The sequence below is a fragment of the Paroedura picta genome, chromosome 16, assembly GCF_049243985.1.
Source record: "Paroedura picta isolate Pp20150507F chromosome 16, Ppicta_v3.0, whole genome shotgun sequence".
NCBI lineage: Eukaryota > Metazoa > Chordata > Lepidosauria > Squamata > Gekkonidae > Paroedura > Paroedura picta.
In genome coordinates, this window is record NC_135384.1 from 24,177,960 (window position 1) to 24,199,877 (window position 21,918).

Consider the following 21,918-nt stretch of genomic DNA (forward strand, 5'->3'; position numbering starts at 1 on the left):
AATTACTTTATGTAGAGAGCCTCTCCTTCTTCAGATTTGTTGAGGCTAGGTTCCTGGGCATCAGACTAGATAATGAATTCTAATTTTGTGGCTTCACGTTTGTCTCCCTCTTTGAAGCTTGTTTCTTCTTCTGGGTGTGACAAGTCATCGTAGTTGAATAAAATAAGCATTCTCAGCTTTGCATTGCCAAAATTTAGAGGACGTCCTTTTGCTAATGGAGTTGATATTTCTTGCTGGAAACCTGAGCTGCCACTTGCAGAGGCCTGTAGAGGCTTGAGAAATTGTCTGACAGAGATTCAGTCCTTTGGTCTGTCTGTTTTGTTTACAGATTTGCAGGCAATGAAAGATCTGTTCCAGCTCCTACTAAGGCTAGAGATCCTGGGGTCTGAACCCTGAACCTTCTTTATGCAAAGCTCTTTGAGTATGCTTGTCACACGCAGAGCAAAAATTAATCACAACTGAATGATTGCCACGTTAACTGTGTTTTCTTCCAAATGCCACCCGTAAAAAAATAAGCATCACATTATAGTCTCGTAGCCGATGAAAGCAAGACGGTTTCTGCACAAAACATTCTGTGGATTTTGCACAACTCATTTGCAAGAATCTTCTGTGCTTCGATCTTTCCTGTCCAATCCATTCCCCCCCCCCCACCCTCCCACCACCCGGTCACAATGCTTTTCACGGGTGCTGCAAAATGTTGATTGAGGGAGAGATTAGCGTTCAACGGGGACAAATCTATTCTCTCTCTCAAAACACGAGATTTCAGGGTTATACAACCGACTGGCATCTGGCTCAGGGCAAAGAAAACATCTATTCATGCCGGGCGAATGCAAATGAAGGTGCTCTTAAACAAAGAATTATCTATATCACCAAGAGAAAGATGGGTTTAAATTAAGTTTCCCCGGTTTAATGTCGTAGGTGTCCTGAAACAAGCATCCGTACAGATTGGCTGCCGTGGCAAAGGGAACATTTTGACTTTCAGATGGATCACGGGTACCTTAACCCCTTAACTTCCTGGGAAGGGATCCTGGTGGGCTGCTGTCCAAGAGGACCCCAGGAAGAAAACCGAGAGGTTCTGCAGCAGCTGCAGAGCTGGGGGCTCATTTTGGTTGAGATGTGTCCACTGGGGAAAGACGAGCAGTCCTGCCACAGGCTGATTCCATTTTCTGGCAATCCATTTTTGCTAACTAGGGGCTTTATAAATCCTAAGAGTATAACCAGAAACCTTTTGGACAGTGTACAGTGCATGATGCTATTATGTATAATAATAATACTGTTTTGTATATTATAATGATGTATAATCCCTGCCCTGGGTAGCCCACGCTAACCCGATGTCATCCAGCCTTGGAAGCTAAGCAGGGTCAGTCCTGGTTGGTGTTTGTATGGGAGGCGGACAAGAAATATCACATGTCACCTAGGCAGCCAATAGCAGACACCCCTGAACGTCACACCTTCAAAACCCTTCCAGGAGTCACCAGAAGAAGAAGTTGGTTTTTATAGCTTGCTTTTCTCTATTGAAGGAGTCTCAAATCAGCTTACAATTGCCTTCCTTTCCTCTCCCCATGCGCTGTGAGGTAGGTGGGGCTGAGAGAGCTCTGGGAGAACTGTGACTTGCCCAAGGTCACCCAGCTGGCTGCATGTGGAGGAGGGGGGGAATCAAACCTGGTTCTCTAGATTAGAAGCCGCTGCTCTTAACCAGTACACCAGACTGGCTCTCATAAGTCAGATATATAGTGAACAAACAACCAAAAAGAAAGACCAAAAAGAAGGAAAACAAAACAAACAAAAAATCAACCTGAAAAAAGAGGTGAGAACCAGTTTGAGGGATGAAAATGTATAAAAGTATAAGCAGTTTATTTAACAGAGCTCAAGGTAATTAAAACAATATTTTAAAAACTATAAAAATGGAACACTTCTTTTGCCCATAGGTCAGTCCGACATATACACCAATAGTACAAATTACTTTGGCCTTATTATGGCTTTTTAAATATTTTTAAAATTACCTTGAGCTCTGTTAAATAAATTGTTTAGGAAGAGAAGAGTTTTTATACCCCGTTTTTCTCTACCCGAAAGAGTCTCAAAGGGGCTTACGATTGCCTTCCCTTCCTCTCCGCACAACAGACACCCAATAAAGGCTGAGAGAGCTCCTTTGTGAGAACTGCACTGTCCGGGCTGTGATGAGCCCAAGGCCACCCAGCAGGCTGCATTTGGAGGAGCGGGGAATCAAATCCGGCTCACCAGATTAGAAGCTGCCGCTTTCAACCACGACACCGAGCTGGTTTAATATACTTTTCTACATTTTCATCCCTCAAGCCTGGAGGGAAAATCCCTTTAATAGAGGTTTAACTTGTAGGAGCTTTGCATGGCATGGAGGTAAATAACCACCTGGTGAATCCCATCCCAGTAAGCCTATGACAGGACATGAGATTTCTGCATCCTTGTTGGCAATTCCTGATGATCTATCCGGAGACAAAGGGAGCACTTGGGAGATTTTCTCTTTTAGGACAGGGGTAGTCAAACCTGCGGTCCTCCAGATGTTCATGGACTACAATTCCCATGAGCCCCTGCCAGCAACTGCTGGCATGGGCTCATGAGAATTGTAGTCCATGAACATCTGGAGGACCACAGGTTGACTACCCCTGTTCTAGGACACTTACAGAGGTCAGATGGCAAACCTGAAGCTTCCCAGTAGTAAAATCGCTGCCAGCTACAATATGATGGGAAGTGAATGTCCCCCATGTTTGGCTGGTAGCCTAGTAGCTATCCCTAATTTGAATGTCCTCTGGCACTGATATTTAAATGGTATAAATAAGATAACTCAAGGAGATACAAGATGCCATTTAGCAGAGGCAGACAGATGTTTGCAGCTCTAAATACTGTTGTGTTATGACGCTTGGGTTAGCTTTATCAGTATATTAGATTTTCAGCCTGGCCAAATCTGTGGAAATTTCAACCCAGAGACTGGAGCCGTGAGCAGACAACCCGTATATTTTTATGTACTTGAGCAAAGCTGCAGGTTTGCAGAAAAATGAGGATTGATTATGCTTTTGAGGACAGGAATTCAGAAGGCAGGTGTTTTGTTTAATTTTGTGCTTTTATGCCACCCCTTCTTGTGTCACAGCAATGGATAAAATACATCCAACAAGAATATAACATGCAATTAAAAAACCCTTCCCTCCCACCCAGATCTTCCTTTCCTGGCCTCAACCAAATGCCTGGCAGAAGAGCTCTGTCTTGCAGGCCCTGTGGAACCAAGGAGCTTCCGGGAGCTCATTCCATCAGGCAGGGGCAAAGGGGTACGGGGTGGGGGCAAGTGGCTTACTCAAGCCCCTTAGATAGTATGTCACAACATTCAAAGTAGGGCTCCCTTCTGAGCTTTCACTACGTTTTGGGACTCACCTGTAGACTTCATCCTGTGCTGCTCTTCATCAAAGTCAACGGAAGAATCTTACAGGTTTATTTTTTCCTCCACCCTCGTAGAGGCAATATTCGAACAGGGATTTACAAGGTCCCAACTCATTCTTTATGCTAAACTCGCTTCTGTTTTGAGAAGCTCTGCAGACCTGTGTGGGTATCTTTGGTTTTCGGGACCGTTAATTTTGATGGGATTTTACCCTTCTAAGAAACTCAGGTTGGTGAACATACTGCTATATTCCTTCTCTTATCCCTACAACGACCATGCAAGGTGGGGTAGGCGGAGACCTTTAAAACACGGAGAAAGGGGATTGGCTGCCTGGCTGGATTGACATTTCTAGCAGCCGTTGTGGAGGGTGAGGCGCGCGAAAAGAAAGCAGACGAAAGCGAGACAGCAGAAAAGATGAGGAGGGGCTTGGAGGTGCGATAATGTTTAGCGCTACGCCATTCAGCTGCCGTAACGCTATTTTTTCTGAGGCACGAAAATTCCCTCAGTTATGCATCCTCATGCAAGAGCCTGCATTTTGTCGTAGCCTCCCCCCCCCGTAGAAGCCTATAACATCCATAGAAATTGGATCTTCTAAATTATCCAGCCATTCCTAATTCTAATACATTCTTCTTAATACAGTCTGATATTTGTTAGAAGGGGGATAATTATCTTTGTACACCTGTTTGTTTCTTTGTTTGCTTGCATTACGCCTGAGTACCAGAAGAGGGCAGCATTTCTCTTTATCAGGGTTATTGTGATTCCTTTCAAGGTAAGACTTGCTGTATTCAAACAAGGCAAAGAATAGCCTCTTTCAGCCGTGGAATATGACTCAAGTCCATTTCCTTGGTTTTTTCCCCTGCCTAACTCAAAAGACCCCAAACCATGCTTAATCATCGCCTTGGGGTCTATTTCATTCTACTTTGCCCTGTAAACGTCGCTCTTCAGGGCCCAGATATACGAGGCGGCATCTCTCCGAGCACGTGCAGAGTGTCTTTCCTTCGCCACTAACAAGGAGGAAATCTTGAATTGTGGGATCAGAGGGTGGGGCTCCTTGAACAAAAGGAGCGTGGACTACCAGGAAGGCTTGAGCCTCTTTTCCATAGCTCGTTGTCTTGGAAGTTATGCATAATATGTTATGGTTGTGATGTGATTCTTGGTTACTAAAGAAATGTCATAAACATTCCCGCCACCCTCACCCCATGCCAGCTAATTCCCGGCTGCTCATCTGTTGGCTGGATCTCATTGTGTGCATGTGATGTGCCGGCAAGCCACAGCCAGCTTACGGCAACCCCCGCAGGAGGGGCTGCCAAGGAAAAGGTGGTTTGCCCTCTGCAGAGGACTCCCTTGCTACGAAGGACTGTGCTTGACTTCTGAGACCTGGGAGTGGTGTGTGTGTGTGTCCTTCCCCTCTTACAGAAGGGCAGGAAAAAGTCTGAACCAGTGCAAAATGGGTGGGGTCCCTGCTGGGAGGGGGTGGTGGTCTTTTTTTCTCAGCTCAGCTTTTTTCTCAGCAATGATTGGCATTGCAGAAGGCACCAGGTTCAAGGATGCCTACTCGGTGGGAGTGATACCTCTGGGTAGCAGCGTGTGTGAATGAGATCTTGGGGTCCTTGTGGGACTGTAAGCGAAACATGAGCAGGCAGTGTGATGCGGCTGGTAAAAAAGGGGAATGCAGTCTTGGGCTGCATCAACAGAGGCATCACATCGAAATCACAAGATGTCATCGTCCCTCTGAATATCACATTGGTCAGGCTGCTCCTAGTGTCCTGTGTCCAGTTCTGGAGGCCTCCCTTCAAAAAGGACGTGGACAAAATCGAGAGGGGGCAGAGATGTGGGATGGTAGGTGAATTTCTTCCAGGCCGTGTGGGATTCTGGAGATTTTTGGTGTGTGGGGGGGATCACTTGGGCATGAAATTGGGGTCGCTGTGGGTGGGCAGGTAGTTGTGAGTTCCTACACTGTGCTTGGGCTTGGACTAGATGATGTCAGAGGTTCCTTCCAACTCTATGATTCTATGAGAGTGACTAGAATGATCCAGGACCAAGCCCTGTGAGGAAAGGCTGAGGGACTTGGGAATGTTCAGCCTGGAGAACAGGAGGTGGAGAGGGGACAGGATGGCTCTCTTTAAGTATTTGAGAGGTTGCCACTTGGAGGAGGGCAGAGAAAGGTTCCTGTTGGCAGCAGAGGATGGCTTTAAATTACGTCTTGATAGGAGGTGGGAAAATTCCACAGTTAGCTTAGTTCAGCAGTGGGATGGGCTGCCTAAGGAGGTGAAAGTTCCCCCTCTTGGTGGTCTTCAGGCACTGGCTGAACATGGATGCTTTAGACTGATCCTGCATTGAACAGGGGGTTGGTCTAGATGGCCTGTAGGACCCCTTCTAGCTCTGTGTTTCTAAGCTGCTCTCAGTCTGAGTAGGCAATACGGAGTTTAATGGATGGTCAAATTTAGGCAGTTTTGTGTATTTAAGTATCTAACAAGAGTGGACTTTTGTAAACCGGTTATGAGGGGAGGACGGTATGTATGTATGTATGTATGTATGTATGTATGTATGTATGTATGTATGTATGTATAAATAAACAAACAAACAAACAAACAAATAAATAAATATCTTGCCCCCTTCCCCCGGATACCTGTAGTTCTTAATATTCATACATAGATCTTAAAGTGAGCAAAGCATCTTTCCATATATCTTCAGAGAACTTACAACAACCCTGCCAGGTAGGTCCACATTACATATATTACAATTGGGGGAGGTGAGATGGTGCTTTTCCTCCACCTGCTTAGGGCTCAGCTATCTTGAAGCAAGGAGGTCCCCTGTTGAGATCCTTTCGACTGCAACAGAGGGATTCTCACCGTGGGATGAAGGGATGGGAGGGCTTCCTGCCTCCTTCCTCGATGTCATTTTTCTGATTCAAAAGCACAGACCGAATTCCGGTGTGGTGAGACTGTTTCTCCTGCAGATGCCTTTGTGTTCCCAGTAGCCATGAGGACAAAATGGGGAACCCTTCAAGAATGTGTCAGGATTTGAATCTGCATCTCCCCAACTCTGGTTCAGTACTGCAATCCCTATATCGCTTTATCCCCTGTATCTTTTTTTTTTTTTGGGGGGGGGAATAATGTTTTTATTTTATTTCAGGCAAAGAGAGAACACATAAAACTAACGACAAAACCCTGAATAGAATACAAGTTGTCTAAAACTTCCTTAATTCAAATTCCTCTAAAGATGTAATTTGTTACCATTCAAATCCATTATTCATTATCTGTCCCTGCATGATCATTTTACTTATATTCTGAAAAATTCCTTAAGTAATTTATCTAATTAATCCAAACATTATTGAGATCCTCATTCCTCCCCCCACTTTGATAATTTCCTCCCCATTCATAAATTGCCCTATTTTATTTCGCCATTTATCTACTGAGATATATTTTCTGCATTTTTCCGATTTGTGTCAATTAGCATTCTGGCTGCTCTAATACAGAAATTCACCGCTGTTTTTTTGCTTACATTGAGCATTTCCATTTCAAAATAAATTTAGGAGAACTAGGTGAACGGAGGGTTCCAATTCTTCTTTTATCATTTTACTGATTTCTATAATATTTTTTTTGCCAAGCTCCCATTATTATTGGACATTCCCACCCCGGTCACTGATGCCCATTATGTTCCCAGTCTTGCTTAAGGGATGGGGCTGGCTGTCTTTTGGAGAACTGTGCCCCTGTTCAAGGCGGAGAAGTGGGTCAGAGTTGGGGGCAGGGGAGGGGGGGCATACATCCCTATCTCAGAGGAATTTCTCGGTTATGGCAGTTGATTGATGAACTCCCTTGCCAGGATATGATGTCACTTCCCCTCTTACAGAAGGGCAGGAAAAAGTCTGAACCAGTGCAAAATGGGTGGGGTCACTGCTGGGAGGGGGGGGTGTCTTTTTTCTCAGCTCCATCCTATCTGGGTGGAAATGCTAGGCTCCCCTCATTGAGGAAGAATCTAGAGCTGGGCTTGGAAATTGAAAGAAAGGGAAAAAAGAACGTGGAGTTTGATTCCCCACTCTTCCACATGCAGCCAGCTGGGTAACCTTGGGCTAGCCACAATCTGTTAGAGCTGTTCTCACAAAGCAGTTCTGTCAGAGCTCTCTCAGCCTCACCCAGCTCACAGGGTGTCTGTTGTGGGAGGAGGAAAGGGAAGGCAACTGTAAGCTGCTTTGAGACTCCTTGTAGAGAAAAGCGGCATATAAGAACCAACTCTTCTTCTTCCTCAGTAATCTCATGGCTCTCTCAGCCTTCATAGAATTTTTGTTGTGGGGAGAGGAAGGGAAGGCGACTGTAAGTCACTTTGAGACGCTTTAGGGTAGTGAAAAGCGGGACATAAAGAACAAGTTGTTGTCATCTTTGTTGCCATTCACATTTTAGAAATCAGATATTTACTACGGGATCCAGAGTTAGTATACGCTGCCTCTTGGGACTTCCTAGAAAATCTGATGCAATGTACTGGCCAATGAGCCAGGAAATTTTAATCAGGCTGCTGATGCAAATTTCTGGGAAGGCCTTGTGCACGCAGCAATTCCTTATCATGGCCCCCCCCTCTCTACCTCCCCCCCCAGTGTAATTTGGGGGCTAACAAGGCAGGCCTACTCTGCAGGGCAGTGGAAAGGCTCCGGAGAGAATGTGTTGAACATCTGAAACACGTTTATAAATGCAGAGGAATATTGCCATTCATCCATGCACCTTCATTGCCGTACTCCCACTGAAAAAGAAGCCACGATTCCCTCTGAAATCCCCTTTTCTTGCATGGACCCCACTGCAGTCCTGTCCCCCCCTGCCCCCTATATGCCTTGTCATAAACCACATTCAGTCTGTACCAGGCTCATCCCTCCGGTGCCAGCCTGCGATCTGCCCAGGGCTGGATTCTCTGTGACGCCAGGGCTTTGAAGTGCCCGTTCTCTCTCCGCCTGGCCGTACCAGGCTAGCTCTGCCGTCTCTCTCTGCCCGCCCCCAACCCTACTGCTCTCATTGAGCTGTTTTGTGACCCGTCCAGGTCCTACGTTGAGTTCCTTTTTGTACTGGGCATAAACTGGGGCCTGGCCCGACTTATCTGTCTTGGGCTGGGTTTTAACTCCTGCGCTTTCCCTCTGCCGTGTCGGGCGGCATTCAATTTTTCAGAAGGATGGCCGGAATCGGGACTCCTCCCCCTCCTCCTGGGGAGCAGGGGTGGGGGTCCAGGTTCCCAATTCTTAGTTCACATACTTTGTCCCTATATGTGTATTATAATGACCACGCCGACACGTGTCTGCTTGTAAGAAAGAGTCAGTGTGTTCATATTAAAAACAGGGGCCAGCACGTGGTCAGATTGGGTACATTCTAGCCCGATCTTGTCAGATCCGAGAAGCTAAACAGGGCCGTTACTTGGATGGGAGACCTTTAAGGAAGGTTCTGCAGAGGAAGGCCATGGCCAGCCACCACGGTTTAATCTCTGGCCTTGCCATAAATCGGCTGCAGTGTGAAGGTGCCTGGGCAGGTGTGAGGGTTGCGTTGCACATTCAGTGTTTATGCTGCCCTTCCTGGACGGCTCGGGGCATTCGGCTTGCCTGTGTCAGTGGTAAGGTAGGAAAGGGTCAATGTGGCTGCAGAGGGAAACAGGGTGTTGTGCATACTGATGGTCACTGTAACCTGGCCACAGGGCTCTCTTGCTTCATGTCTGCCTTAGTTGCAATGCATGATGTGGGGAATACCTGCGAGTGCCACCTAGATAGGATGGCGAGATCTGTGTTTCCCCCCTCGCAAGGCAGCGTCTTTAGCCCCCTCTGCCCCGTTGTCTGTCTTCTGTCAACTGTTTTGGGGGGTTCCCCTGGAAGAAAATACTCCTCCTTGGAAAGGGGGGGGGGATGTGCCCCGATTTCTCCCCCTGCCCGCCCCCTCCTGCCTTGCGTCTTCTGCCCGGGACAAGTGTCCTCTGTTGCTCGTCTGCATGCGAAGAACGCATCTCTCCGCACCCGTGTGTGTGTGGATTCCCTGCCCAGCCCGTCGGTGGCCAGCGTGTCGGGGCCTCCGTGGTGCGGCCTGCCGCTCTTCCTCCGAGACACGCGTCCGCCCTGGGTCGTGTGCACGCCGCCGTGGCCATCCGTGCGGCCTTTCCCCGCGTCTCGGGCTTTCGCCGGCCTGCTCCGGGCCCCCGACTGCTGAGCGGCTTTCCTGCCTCGCCTTCCCGGCTCCGCCTCTTGATCCGCTTAGGGGGCGGCCGGGACTTCCCTTTCCCTCCGGCCGTGGAAGAGGCGGAGCCGCCCCGGCTGCTCGGCCCGGCCCAGCGCGCTCCCGCACCCGCTCGGCGGCGCCTCCGTCCGCCCGCTCGCTCGCCCGCCCGCCGCTCTCTTTCGCGTCCTGTGCGCCCCGTCGGGGCCAGCGCCGCGCCCGATGAATGGAGTCGCCTTCTGCCTGGTTGGGATCCCGCCGTCGCCGAGCCCCGAGGTGAGCCGCCGCGGGGGGAGAAAGCGGGGCTGGAGGGCGTCGGGAGGGGGCCAAGGCAAGGCAAGGCAAGGCCGTCCCGCAGGGATGTGGTGCGCACCGTCGGGCGAGCTGGAGAAAGGCAGACCAGACGCGGGCTGCGAGGCGGGCAGGCTGCGTGGTGCCTGGGGAATGCCCGCGGACGGGGGTGTATTGGCCAAGTGCTGTGCGGTCACCGTGGCCAGAACGGATAGACAGGAGAATCTTCTAATCAGGATGCTGGAGCCGTCGAGGAGAAGATGGCTGGGTTTATGAATAGGGCTGTGCTGGCCAAGGATTTGGGGGGTGGGATGCTTGGCTCGGTGGTGGCACATCTGCCTGGTTTAATCCCTGGCATCTCCAGCTTAAAAGAAGGGCCTAGGCAGAAGGATGTGGAATGCTGCTGCCGGTCAGAGTAGGCAAGACCGACCTTGGTAGACTGAGGTGCTGACTGTAAGAAGGCGTCGTCCGTCGTGAAGTGTTTATTGGTCACTGTGGAATTAGGAGTGTGATTGGCAGCCTTGATCCCCAAAAATGCCAGCTTGAGCGCGTGGAGCGCTGCTGCCGGTCAGAGCAGACAAGGCCGCCCTTGATAGACAGGAGGGTCTGACTCAGAAGGCAGCACCGTGATGTCTTTGTGTGTCATAATGGAATTGGTAGACGGTTCTGGGTACTGCCGCATCAGGAGTGTGGGGTGGGTGTCCTCGTGGGGCTGGGAGAGAGAGGGGTCCTGTTGAGAAGGAGGCTGAGCATCAGAAGGTCCCAGGTTCGATCCCTGGCATCCTCAGTTAAAAGGACCGGACACCAGGCGATGGGAAAGACCCTGAGGATCTTTCAGTACAAGGGAGCCTCCTGTGTGTTCCTGCACTGATGAAAGGGGATGGTCACCTCTTCCCTTGGTTTTGCTTTGGCTGAAATGGGAAACGTGGTTTATTGGGGAGTATTGTCAGATTTATTTCTGAGTGCTGAATCCAGCCACAAGCGCCAGAGAGGGCTTCTGCTGCTGTTTAAGACACTTGTGTGTGAGAGAGAATTTTCCTTATTTGTGTTTCGGCATTTTAAAAACCCCCTGTGTCCCAGTCCAGCTGCTTCAGCAGTGTTCTGATGTACATTTTATGCTTGATGGTTCTACAGGTTGTGGGGAGGTGAGCAGAGGGCTTTGGGGTGTGTGTGTGTGTCAGAGTTTTGTTTGGATGAAACTGGTCTTCATCTCGTGCTTTTGACACATACGGAGGCCAGGATTAAGACGAAACTCGCAGCTTGCAGACAGAGTTCTGCGAGGTGGCATTCGGAAGGGGTGCAGCATGCCCCACTGGCAGCTCTGGGTTGCCCAGGATAGAGGAAGACGGTTCCCTTAGGAACTGGCCCAGTCTGGAGGGAGCAGGGACAAATGGCCAATAAGCCACACCTGAGGCTGCAGAGTGGGGTGGTAACATGGAGTGCAGTATTTTGGACCAGAGCCAGAGGTTATATTACAAAAGTAGAGGAGATTCGAACTCGGTTCTCTCAGACTCTACCCACTTGACTAAACCATGCTGGTAAAAAAAAAGTCTTATTAGAAGTAGCAGATGATAGATTGGCAGATAGTAGAGTTCTAGCTTCAATTGGTCACTGCTGTGCTAGTTTTTTTCTTGCTTTTTCTTTTTTTTTTTTTACATAGGGGACCATTAAAAAGAAAAATTCTGGTTCGAACGGGGTGGTCCAGTTCAAATACCTATGTTGGATAGCTGATGTTCAAATAGCTAGACCCTGCCAGAGTACTGAAAACATTGCATTTTAAAGGGGGGGGGATATGTGCAAGGAAACTGCAAGGAAGCTGTCACACCTGTAGGTGATGCAAATTAAAATAGAGTCCTTGCATTTGCTAACCATTTTGCTTAATTGATCTGCTTTTCACCAGTCCCAAGGTGGCTTTAATGCTGACTAAGGCAGTGCGGCCTATCCTTGACTGTGTTAATCCTCTACTGCCTTTGCTTCCCGGACTTTAACGGGCGTTGCCAGAATACTTCCAAGCCTGTCTTTTTCAGCCTTGAGGGCTAGAAACTTAATTATTTTTTTTTCTTTTGCAAGGGAAAAAACAAGAAGCAAAAGCTGAGATTCTGTGCCAGAGAGCAAATTCTTGTGACTGTGCAATAGTTATTGTCTGGAGGGGGGGGGGGGAAGGCAGCTCAGATATGCTGTCTTTTACACAGGATTTATACACCTCTGTCGCTTTAGTGACTGATTCATGCATCTAGTGAAATTTATTTTGATCTATGACAACTTGTGAATTGTGCAGTTGTGAGTTCCTGCATTCTGCAGGGGGTTGGACTAGATGACCCGGGAGGTCCCTTCCAGCTCTATGAATCTATGATTCTAACTTATGCCACGACATAAGATAGGGGTCCCTAATGTTGTGTCTGCCTTCTTTGGAGTCAGGACCTCCTTGGACTTCACGTTTCAAATTTCTAACTCCCGAGGGGCACTCAAGGTAGCTTACAATTCATTTAAGCTTTTCTGAGCCTTATCAAGTTTAGCCCCCAAATCTGATTTTCAGCTGAAGGCCAAATCTTTTGATTAAGAGAAACTCTGAACATTATTAATGGAGAATGTTTGTATGGCGTTTTTCCAAACCTCCTCCAGACTGTTTACAACAACAAAGCAAAACATCGTAACAGCGAATACCACTAAAGGACACGTCAATAAAACAATCAGAGTCACTAAAACCATGCCAATAAAAACAGCCAATAAAAACAAAATCCAGAGTATTAGTACATAAAATGGAGCCAAGAGTGCTTTCCCCTTACCATGGCATAGGCCAAACATTTCTGGGGTTAGCGAAAGGCACGTTGGTTTTGCAAGAAAATTGACCTCCACCTTCCTGCCTCCCACGCAATGTTTTCCAACCCGGAACTGCCCCAGGGCCACTCTGCCCCATTACAGTGCTGCCTCTGCACTGAATACCGGTAAACCACACTTCTGTCCAAGCTCAGCTAATTAAAATTACAGTTCGGTCTCTTTCAGCCTTTGCTCCAGTTCAGCCGAGGAAGCCCAATCGGAGAAGCAAATGTGACCCCAGTGGCAAAACGCTGAACTTTAGGAAGGGAAAAGGCTAGTCCGAATAGCCTGGAATGAACGTGCATTGTCAGACCAAAACAAAAAATCCAGAAAAAACCTTTCTGCTGCATCCGGCTGACGGCACCTGCAGCATTGGCTGGCAGGAACTTTTCTGTGTGTTGGGAAGCTGATAAGCAGGGACCCTGGAGGCTGAGCTGCAAAGGGGTTTCAATTGGAAGTGGGGGGGAGGCTTGGCTGGGTTTTGGAGGGGAGATGACCGATTCGGGCCATGAATGCTTGACCTCGAATGACTAGGCCCCACAATAATTTCCACACAAAGAATGTCACGAGCTCCCCGAACAGGTCAGGGCCCTGCCTGAGCTCCTGCAGTTCCGCAGGGCCTGCAAAATGGAGCTCTTCCGCCGGGCATTCGGTTGAGGTCGACCAAACCAACAACATTTGCTCGGCCCTCCAGAAACCTCCCCCCCCCTTGAACTGATTCCTGAACTGACCAGCCTAGGAGACCACAGTTGTCACCACTGTTGTATGGAACTATTGTTGGAACTTTGTTACTGGCTGCTGAATTGCTGTTACTGTTGCGTTGTTTGAAGTTGTTGCACTGTTCTTATTCCTACGTTCCATGTAAGCTGCCCTGAGCCGCAAGGGAGCGTGGCATTTCGGTTCCCCTTAATATTTCCGGTAAGGCTTAGGAGGAGGAGCTGGCCTCATAGCTTAAGTGCCACTCAGCGCTTAACACCCACTCAGGGCAGCTGTCCCGCCCCTGAATGCCTCCTCCTCCAACTGGCTTGTCTGTCTGTCCAGGGGCCAGCCAATCGCCTTGCGTCCTCACCCCTGACCACCCCCTCCTCCTCCCACTTCCCTCTGAGGCTGCAGATCCCTGCTGTGTGAGAGCTGCCCCTACCGGTGAGTTCCCTGCCTGGGGGACTGCAGCCTGCAGCCTTTCCCGGTTATCTGCAGAGTTCTTCCACTCCACCCCGCAATCTGGTGCCGGATGTAATTCCTGAATGCAACGGGCTTTGTCCCTAGTAGATATAATCAAGAACTAAATGAATGGACCAGGCCTGCCTAGATGCTGTGCATCTTGACAAAGCCCCTGCTCTCCTCCCCCCGCCCCCAATCCTGGGGAAGCCAGCTGGAGTTCTTCACAGGTGAAACAAATGCCGTCGGCACATGTTCAGAAGCATCATTCCTTGAAACTGTACCTTCTGTGCAAAAACATGGGTACAGAGAGCTGCAGTCCTGGGAACACCTACCTTGCCTGAAGCCCAGCTGACTTACTTCAGAGTAGACATGCCTAGGCTTGTATTGTACAACATTAAATATACGTCAAGATGGGTCGCTGTGTTTGTAGCAGTAGAAAGGAGCAAGAGTTCAGGTGCTCCTAAAAAACTAACAGAATTTGTCTCAAAGCGGCTTACAATGGCTTTCCCTTTCCTCTCCCCACAACAGACACCCTGTGAGGGAGGGGAGGCTGAGAGAGCCCTGAGATTACTGAAGAGGAAGAAGAGTTGGTCCTTATATGCTGCTTTTCTCTACCCGAAGGAGTTTCAAAGTGGCTTACAGTCACCTTCCCTTTCCTCTCCCCACAACAGACACCCTGTGAGGGGGGTGAGGCTGAGAGAGCCCTGATATTACTGAAGAAGAGTTGGCTCTTATATGCCGCTTTTCTCTACCCGGAGGAGTCTCAAAGTGGCTTATATTCACCTTCCCTTTCCTCTCCCCACAACAGACACCCTGTGAGGGAGGTGAGGCTGAGAGAGCCCTGATATTACTGAAGAAGAGTTGGCTCTTATATGCCGCTTTTCTCTACCCGGAGGAGTCTCAAAGTGGCTTATATTCACCTTCCCTTTCCTCTCCCCACAACAGGCACCCTGTGAGGGAGGTTACAGAATTGATTTTTGCTATATATCCCCTGTCATGTAAGGAGTTCATAGTCTGAGGAAGAGGGCTTGCACTCGAAAGCTTAATGCCCTGAATCAATCTTTGTTGGTCTTAAAGGGGCTACTGGACTCTGATTTTATTGAACTACTTCAGACCGACACTGCTACCCATTTGAATCTCTCCTGAGTGGAGTAACTGCAACGGTGCTGGAAGGTTTTGTAACTGTTTAGGATTGTACTAGAATGCTTTTTTTGCCCTGGAAATTGGAAGTTATAGGGGAGGACACCTTTGTGCTGCAGGTTATAGGGAAGAACACCTTTGTGGTTACATACAGCATCTTCTCTTTGTAGAAACGCCACACCTGCATACCTGAGGCTGGCAAGCATCCTTTAGTAAGGCTTAATTCCTGACATTTGTGCCTCTTGCCCTGTCTCTCTTCTTCCTAATTAAGTCCTAGCTGTGGCTTCCACTTTGTACGGATGCCCGTAAAGCATCTCTGCCCTGCCATGCAAAACACGTGTTTTCCGTCATGTGCGTTATTCAAATTGCTGATGCTGAATATAATAATGCTGCGGAGGTGTGGGCCGTGGGCGTGGAGGTTTTAAGATGGGAACAGAATGTGAGTTGGACGGGAAGGGAGAGGGACAGCGAGGCTCATTCCGCACACATTGGCTAATGCACTTTCAATGCACTTCAGAAGCAGATTTTCCTGTTCCGCACATGGGAAGTGCATTATCCAGTGTGTGTGGGATGAGTCCTATCAGGACTTATTGCGGTTATAAAATCGGGCCTTGAAAAAACTGCTTAGCATTTTGGTGGCAGCGTTGAAGAACCTGGATATTTGCCCCCTTTCTCCCCAGCGCAAGAGCTGAGAGCCAGTTTGGTGTAGCGGTTAGGAGTGCGGACTTCTAATCTGGCAAGCCAGGCTTGATTCCCCGCTCCCCCACATGCAGCCAGCTGGGTGACCTTGGGCTCGCCATGGCACTGATAAAGCTGTTCTGACCGAGCAGTGATGTCAGAGCTCTCTTAGCCTCACCCACCTCACAGGGTGTCTGTTGTGGGGTTTCTGTCTTCTTCTTCTTCTTCTTCTTCTTCTTCTTCTTCTTCTTCTTCTTCTTCTTCTTCTTCTTCTTCTTCTTCTTCTTCTTCTTCTTCTTCTTGTTCTTCTTCTTCTTCTTCTTCTTCTTCTTCTTCTTCTTCTTCTTCAGAAAGCCAGTAACTAGAAATCTGAAATATGTGTAAAACTTGTGATGTTTAACAGCTCCTGTGAGTCTCTGTTTCTCTCTCTGTCTGTCTTTGTCGGTCTTTCTCTCTCTCTCTCTTGCTCTTTCTGTCTCTCTCTCTCTCTTGCTCTTTCTGTGACTGGGTTTTGGTATTCCTGAAATAGAACTTCTGAGGGAAACGGGCCTCAGGCCTAAAATGGATGCAGTGACTTCTTAATATGTGCCTCACCCCCCCCCCCCTTGCTTCTGGATTCACATGAGTCCCCAGGGCATCGGTTGCTGTGTGTTTCAGGAATGTTTCTGTGAGCGTAAAGCAAAAAGATAAATAAAATGGCTCTCCGGATCCATGCCCATCCTCTTGGGACTTGTTAAAAGGTGTCTGAAATGCCTTGGAGACGACTAGCACCAAGTGCTCCTCGTGATTCGACTCTTTTCCATCTCTCTTGGAAGCTTCAGTCTTCCGGAGAGGTTGGAAGGGTATGCCTCTCAATCTACGTGGTTTCTTGAAAAATCTTAGCCCGTTACATGGTGCAAAGAAAGGTTTTAAGTGCTATTTGTGGTTGAAAAGGGCAGTCCATCCTTGCTGAGGCTGGCAGGCCGCCAAGCAAATGCAGGCCAAAAGGAAAGTGGGAACTGTTTCCTTTGGCGCTGCAGACACCAGTAGGTGCAGGATCCCTGGAATTCTGCAACGTTTAGCGTCCCGGACGAATGCTTGCCAAGAATTTTGGCCAGATATTGCGAGCAGTTTCCCGTTCCTGCTGACAATCACGTTGCACAGTATGGAACCCAGTTCTTTTCAAAAAGTCTCATTACTTAGCTGGTTTAGAGTGGGCCTATTGCTTGCTAAACTTGTTGGCGTTTGACCTGCATGTGATCCATGCAACGGTCTCCTCCAGAGAGCCAGCTTGGTGTAGTGGTTAGGAGCACTGACTTCTAATCTGGCAATCGTGTTTGATTCTGCGCTCCCCCACATGCAGCCAGCTGGGTGACCTTGGGCTCGCCACAGCACTGATAAAACTGCTTTTACCAAGCAGTAATATGAGGGCTCTTTCAGCCTCACCCACCTCACAGGGTGTCTGTTGTGGGGAGAGGAAAGGGAAGGTGATTGTAAGCTGCTTTGAGACTCCTTCGTGTAGAGAAAAGCAGCATATAAGAACCAACTCTTCTTCTTCAGATTAGACCATTGCAATTTGCTCTATGCAATTAGCTCTACCCGTGCATCTGATCTGGAAACTTCAACTGGTTCAGAACGCATCTGCCCAGGTCCTTACAGAAAGCACTGGAGCTCATGGTAATTGTAATCCATGGACATCTGGAGGATCATAATTTGACCACCGCTGGGCTAGAGTGTGGGCCTACAAACCTGGCAGTTCAGATTTGAATCCCATTTGTGCCGCAGAAGCTTATTGGTAATCTTGGGCCAGTCACATGCTCCCAACTAACCTACCTCACAGGGTTGTTGTGAGGAAGGAAATGGAGGCAAGGAGAATGCTTACAGCTGCTTTGGGCCCCCACTGGGGAGACAGGCAGGCTATAAAGGAAGTAGAATGTTTTAAAAAATAATATTGAGAATTGGGGAGTGGGGGGGGGGGCTTCATGGCACTGAAGCTAGTTAACAATACCGCCCAGAGCTGCAAAGAAATGGGCGGTATAAAAATCTAAATAAATAAGTAAATAATAAATAAATAGTTGATAACCGCTACAGGTTTTAAAGGGGCATCTACAAGACCCGGTTTTAAAACCTGCTGTCTGTACTCTGAAACTTACGATGATTTTGCACGCTGGAGTGAAAATAGCAACATGTGTGAATCTCTCAGACTTTTTATCAATATGATTATCCTAATGGGTCATATTTTATCTCCTTGGGAAGCTGCTTGTAAGAACTGGCCTTAAAACTTCAAACGAGTCATTTGGGTTTGGTAGAGAGATGTGTGGTAGTAGAGGATCAAAGGCATGCTTAGCTTTTCCTTTTTAATTAAAAAAAGAAGCGTCTAGTCTAGATCTCAGCGCTGTGAAAGGGGGAAGGCCTGAGAGTTGGGAACCAGCGTCTGTTAAATGGAGCAGGGAACCAACCTCTGGTGAATTCAAGGGAAAAGTGTGTTTTCATGAGCTTTTAAATGCTCTCCCCAAGATGCCACAACAATATCTATAGCTGGTGCTTGGTGGATGCCTCAGTTTACCAGTCAAGGTGTTGCTCCCCTCTCCAAGAAAGTTGAAATACCAGAAAAGCACCTAGTCAGGTATACAAATACATTACATGCAAATAGTTAATTTGGGATCTGCCAGAGAGATTTCTGCTTTATTGGCAACTACACGGTAAGCTGGCCGGGAATCTGTTTTCGAAGCAGGTTTCAGTACCAGAACTTGGTCTTGAAAAGTGGTGCTATTGAAAGGAGCCCTGAGCATGCGAAGAGTGCCTCTCCCTCCTCGTTGAGGAAGCATTGCCAGTTGCACACGTGGTTGTTTGGCTTGCTTTATGCATACACCACCTTTTTGCCATTGAGGACCCAAAGCTGCTAACATTGCTCTCCTCGGTTTTATCCTTACAACAAGCCTGTGAGGTAGTTTAGGCTGAGAGTTTGTGGCTGGCCGAGGGTCACCCAGGGGATTCGAGCATGGATCTACCGGATCCTAGTCTGATACACTAACCAGTACGCCAGGCTGGCTTTCTGTTATTGTATAATGATTTAAAGAGCACGGTTTCCGGCTTGGCTTGTGCCTTAGAGCAGGGGTAGTCAACGTGTGGTCCTCCAGATGTTCATGGACTCCAATGCCCATGAGCCCCTGCCAGCAAACGCTGAACTATTAGGAGACTATAGTTTCTGTCTGAGGAACGTCTGTGCAGGGAAATGTATGCCTTGAGTAAAACTTTGTTTCTACTGGATGATGTCCCAGCCACCCCCACCACTCCGCCTTGGCTTAGATGCAGAACTGGAGCAAAACTCCGGAGTGGAAGCAATATTAATCAGGGCCTGTAAGACGGAGCTCTTCCACCAGGTCTGTGGTTGAGGCCAGTCTAGGACGATGATCTGGTGCCCCCCCCCCCCGGAACTATAATACTCTCTGACCACCTGGGTGTAACTTGCTGACATAGCCCTCTGCTGCCTGATGACAGGTGGATTGTTTCTGCCATGCTGGGGTTTTGTATTAATTTTTTTTTGTTTTAATGGGGTTTTATTGTTGTGGAAATTTTACGTTGTAACCCGCCATGAGCTGGCATGCAGAGAGTGGCAGGTAAGAAATATAATGTAATAATAATAATAATAATAATAATAATAATAATAATAATAATAATAATAATAATGATGATAATAATAATGATAATAATAATAATATTGCAAGGTAGTGGGGTGATGTCTGGTTAGATGCATTTCGTTCCAGAAATACGTGTCAACCTAGGGCATCATTTGAACCACGGTTCACTTCACTTCACTTCATTTCCGGGTCCTGTTGTATTTCAGGCTCAGAACTTGTCAGGCCACAATACAGAAGAGTCTTTTCTTTTAAAATAAGGGAAGGGCACCGCAAAAGAGAGCATAACCAGCCTGAACCCATCCGAGGTTAGGGCGTGGCTTGTAGGCAGGCTCAAATTGACTCTTGGTGTCTTCCGAAATGAAGCCCCGCTGGGCATCCGGCATAGCAGCCCAGTCTGATTCCAGCCTTGCATCTGGTCTGGCCACAGAAAACCATTAACAGTAGGGCCCTTTATGGTCCAACTAGCGCGGGAGGGAAAAGGGGGGATGGAAACGCCGGCCTTGTTTGGGACAGACACCCTATTGTGGGTGGTTTCAGCTGCTGTGTCCATGTTTCTCTGCAGAATTCTTGGTCATGACTTATTACGCAACCGCTCTCCCCTCCCCTCCTTCTAGAACCTGTGCCAGAGTGCATTGTGTCGCTCGGAGTGGGTCAATATTTTATTTATAATTTTTAGGGCATCGGTCCAGTAACTGTACAGCCGCTGGAGCAAAGAGCTGTTGGCTTTGCAAGGCAAAGTCGCTTGTTTTGACAGTCCTGTGGTTGTTTTGTTGTTAGGAAGCCATTGTTCAGCCATGTTTTACCAGCTCAGGTGTCTCGGCAATGACTTGTTATGGTTTAGGACAGGGGTAGTCAACCTGTGGTCCTCCAGATGTCCATGGACTACAATTCCCATGAGCCCCTGCCAGCAAACGCCAGCAAACTCCTGGTTCAGGAGACGGTGGTGGCCAGGAGAAATAGGCGGCAGGAGTAGAGGGGAAAGGGGATGCAGAAAGCAGCAAGCCCACAGGCTAGGAATAGGAAGAGAGGTGTGTTGTCAGTGGCTGATAAGTTGAGCCAGTGGAGATAGAAATGACTTTTCCCTTTTCCTTCCTGTCAGGGCAGGCAGAAATTCCAAAGGGGGTTGTTTTCTTGACCTAGTTATGCTTTTTCACTCACTGAATGGTGGTGGGCTCTCCATCTTTGGAGATTTTTAAGCAGAGGCTGGATCGCCATCTGACGGAGAGGCTGATTCTGTGAAGGCTCAAGGGGGTGGCAGGTGACAGTGGATGAGTGATAGGGTTGTGAGTGTCCTGCATAGCGCAGGGGGTTGGACTAGATGACCCAGGAGGTCCCTTCCGACTCTATGATTCTAAATAACACAGTTTCCATTGACCATGCAGCTGGATTTTATCATGTGAAATGGTAAAATTCATCTGCAAACAGTGGCTGAAGTGGATTGAAACTGTTGATTTTTGCTGCCACGGGAAGCAGGAACAGATCACCTGAGCAGTTCATGAGTCTGAGCAAGAGTACCATTATTAAGGGTATATAATCTTAATTTCCTCTGTGTTGTATCCAGCACTCCCCAATAGTGGTCAAACCAGGACTAACTCCTCTTTGTATACTGCACCCCTTTATATAGGACCTCCCTCCCAGGCACTTAAAAAAAAAATTGTGCAATGCTGGATGCTCAGTCAAGAGTGCCGGTAAAATAAAATCCCAGGGCTTGCAGAGAGATCAACTCCTTTTCTGGCCCCTGACAGCTTTTGTCATTCTGGGATGTGGCAGCTGAGAAAACCTGCGTGGTGGGAATGGAGCTGTGATTTGGCAGTGTGTTATGTGTTTGTAGGCTAAGAGGAAAACAGAAGAAAGAAGCCAAGTCTACTTCTGCTGGTCATGAGGGAAAACATCTGGTGGGTAACATACTGGGGGAAACTCCACCGCCCCTTTTTTACTGATAAAACTCTGAAGGCAGCCTTGCCTTCCCCTTTATGGGAGAAGAAGACTCAATGGATGTCTTCAGGGGGAAGGGGTGGTCAGACCCTGCCTTTGTTCCTGCAGGAAAAATAACCCCGTTGGAGTTCAAGCAGCACTGAAAATTGGATCTCCACTCCTTCCTTTTGGGGAGAGGGCAGAAGAATATGGTGCCTGGGAAAAAAATTGTTTTGCTGGTCCACAATTTGGATGAGATTGAGAGGTTCAAAATAATGTCACCTTGAATGTTAGGAGCGTTCTTAAGGTTTACATTGCAAGGTCAGAGTCGTTTTGGAAGACAGCATCTATGTTCATCTGGGGGGAACAGACGCTGGTTCCCGGCTGGGGGGGCGGGGGCGGGGGCGGGGGCGGGATGCCTTTCGTGAGAGGACTTCATTTCCCGGCGTCCCGGCTGTGGCCGAGAGGAGTTGCGAGGAGGCAGGGTTGCAACGCCACTGCCATGTTTGTGCGCTGGGAGCAGAGGTGCGCAGCGCAAGGACGTGGCCTACGGGCTGGGCATTTGCTGCCTTCTTGCACTGTACTGTAAGCTCGCTAGATTTTCTCTTTTTATGATCATCCTTGTTATTATTCGGTCATGGGTGTCTCAGTTGACAGAAATGCTCAGTTAAATGCCACCACAATGCAAGCTGATGAGCACAATAGGTCATGTGGCACA

At 48.3% G+C, this 21,918-nt stretch overlaps 1 protein-coding gene across 2 annotated transcripts in view; it reads left to right on the forward strand.

Moving 5' to 3' along the window:
• Positions 1-21,918, forward strand: part of ARHGAP23 (Rho GTPase activating protein 23) — a 180,528-nt gene that overhangs the window by 12,988 nt on the left and 145,622 nt on the right. Inside the window, exon 1 of one of the 2 annotated variants that reach the window (XM_077315771.1) lies at positions 9,662-9,855. The exons of the other annotated variant lie outside the window; for it this stretch is intronic. Within the exon in view, the coding sequence (XP_077171886.1) occupies positions 9,802-9,855 (54 nt within the window). The 5' untranslated portion in view covers positions 9,662-9,801. Of the gene's footprint in view, positions 1-9,661; positions 9,856-21,918 lie in introns of those variants that run through there. 2 annotated transcript variants of the gene reach the window in all.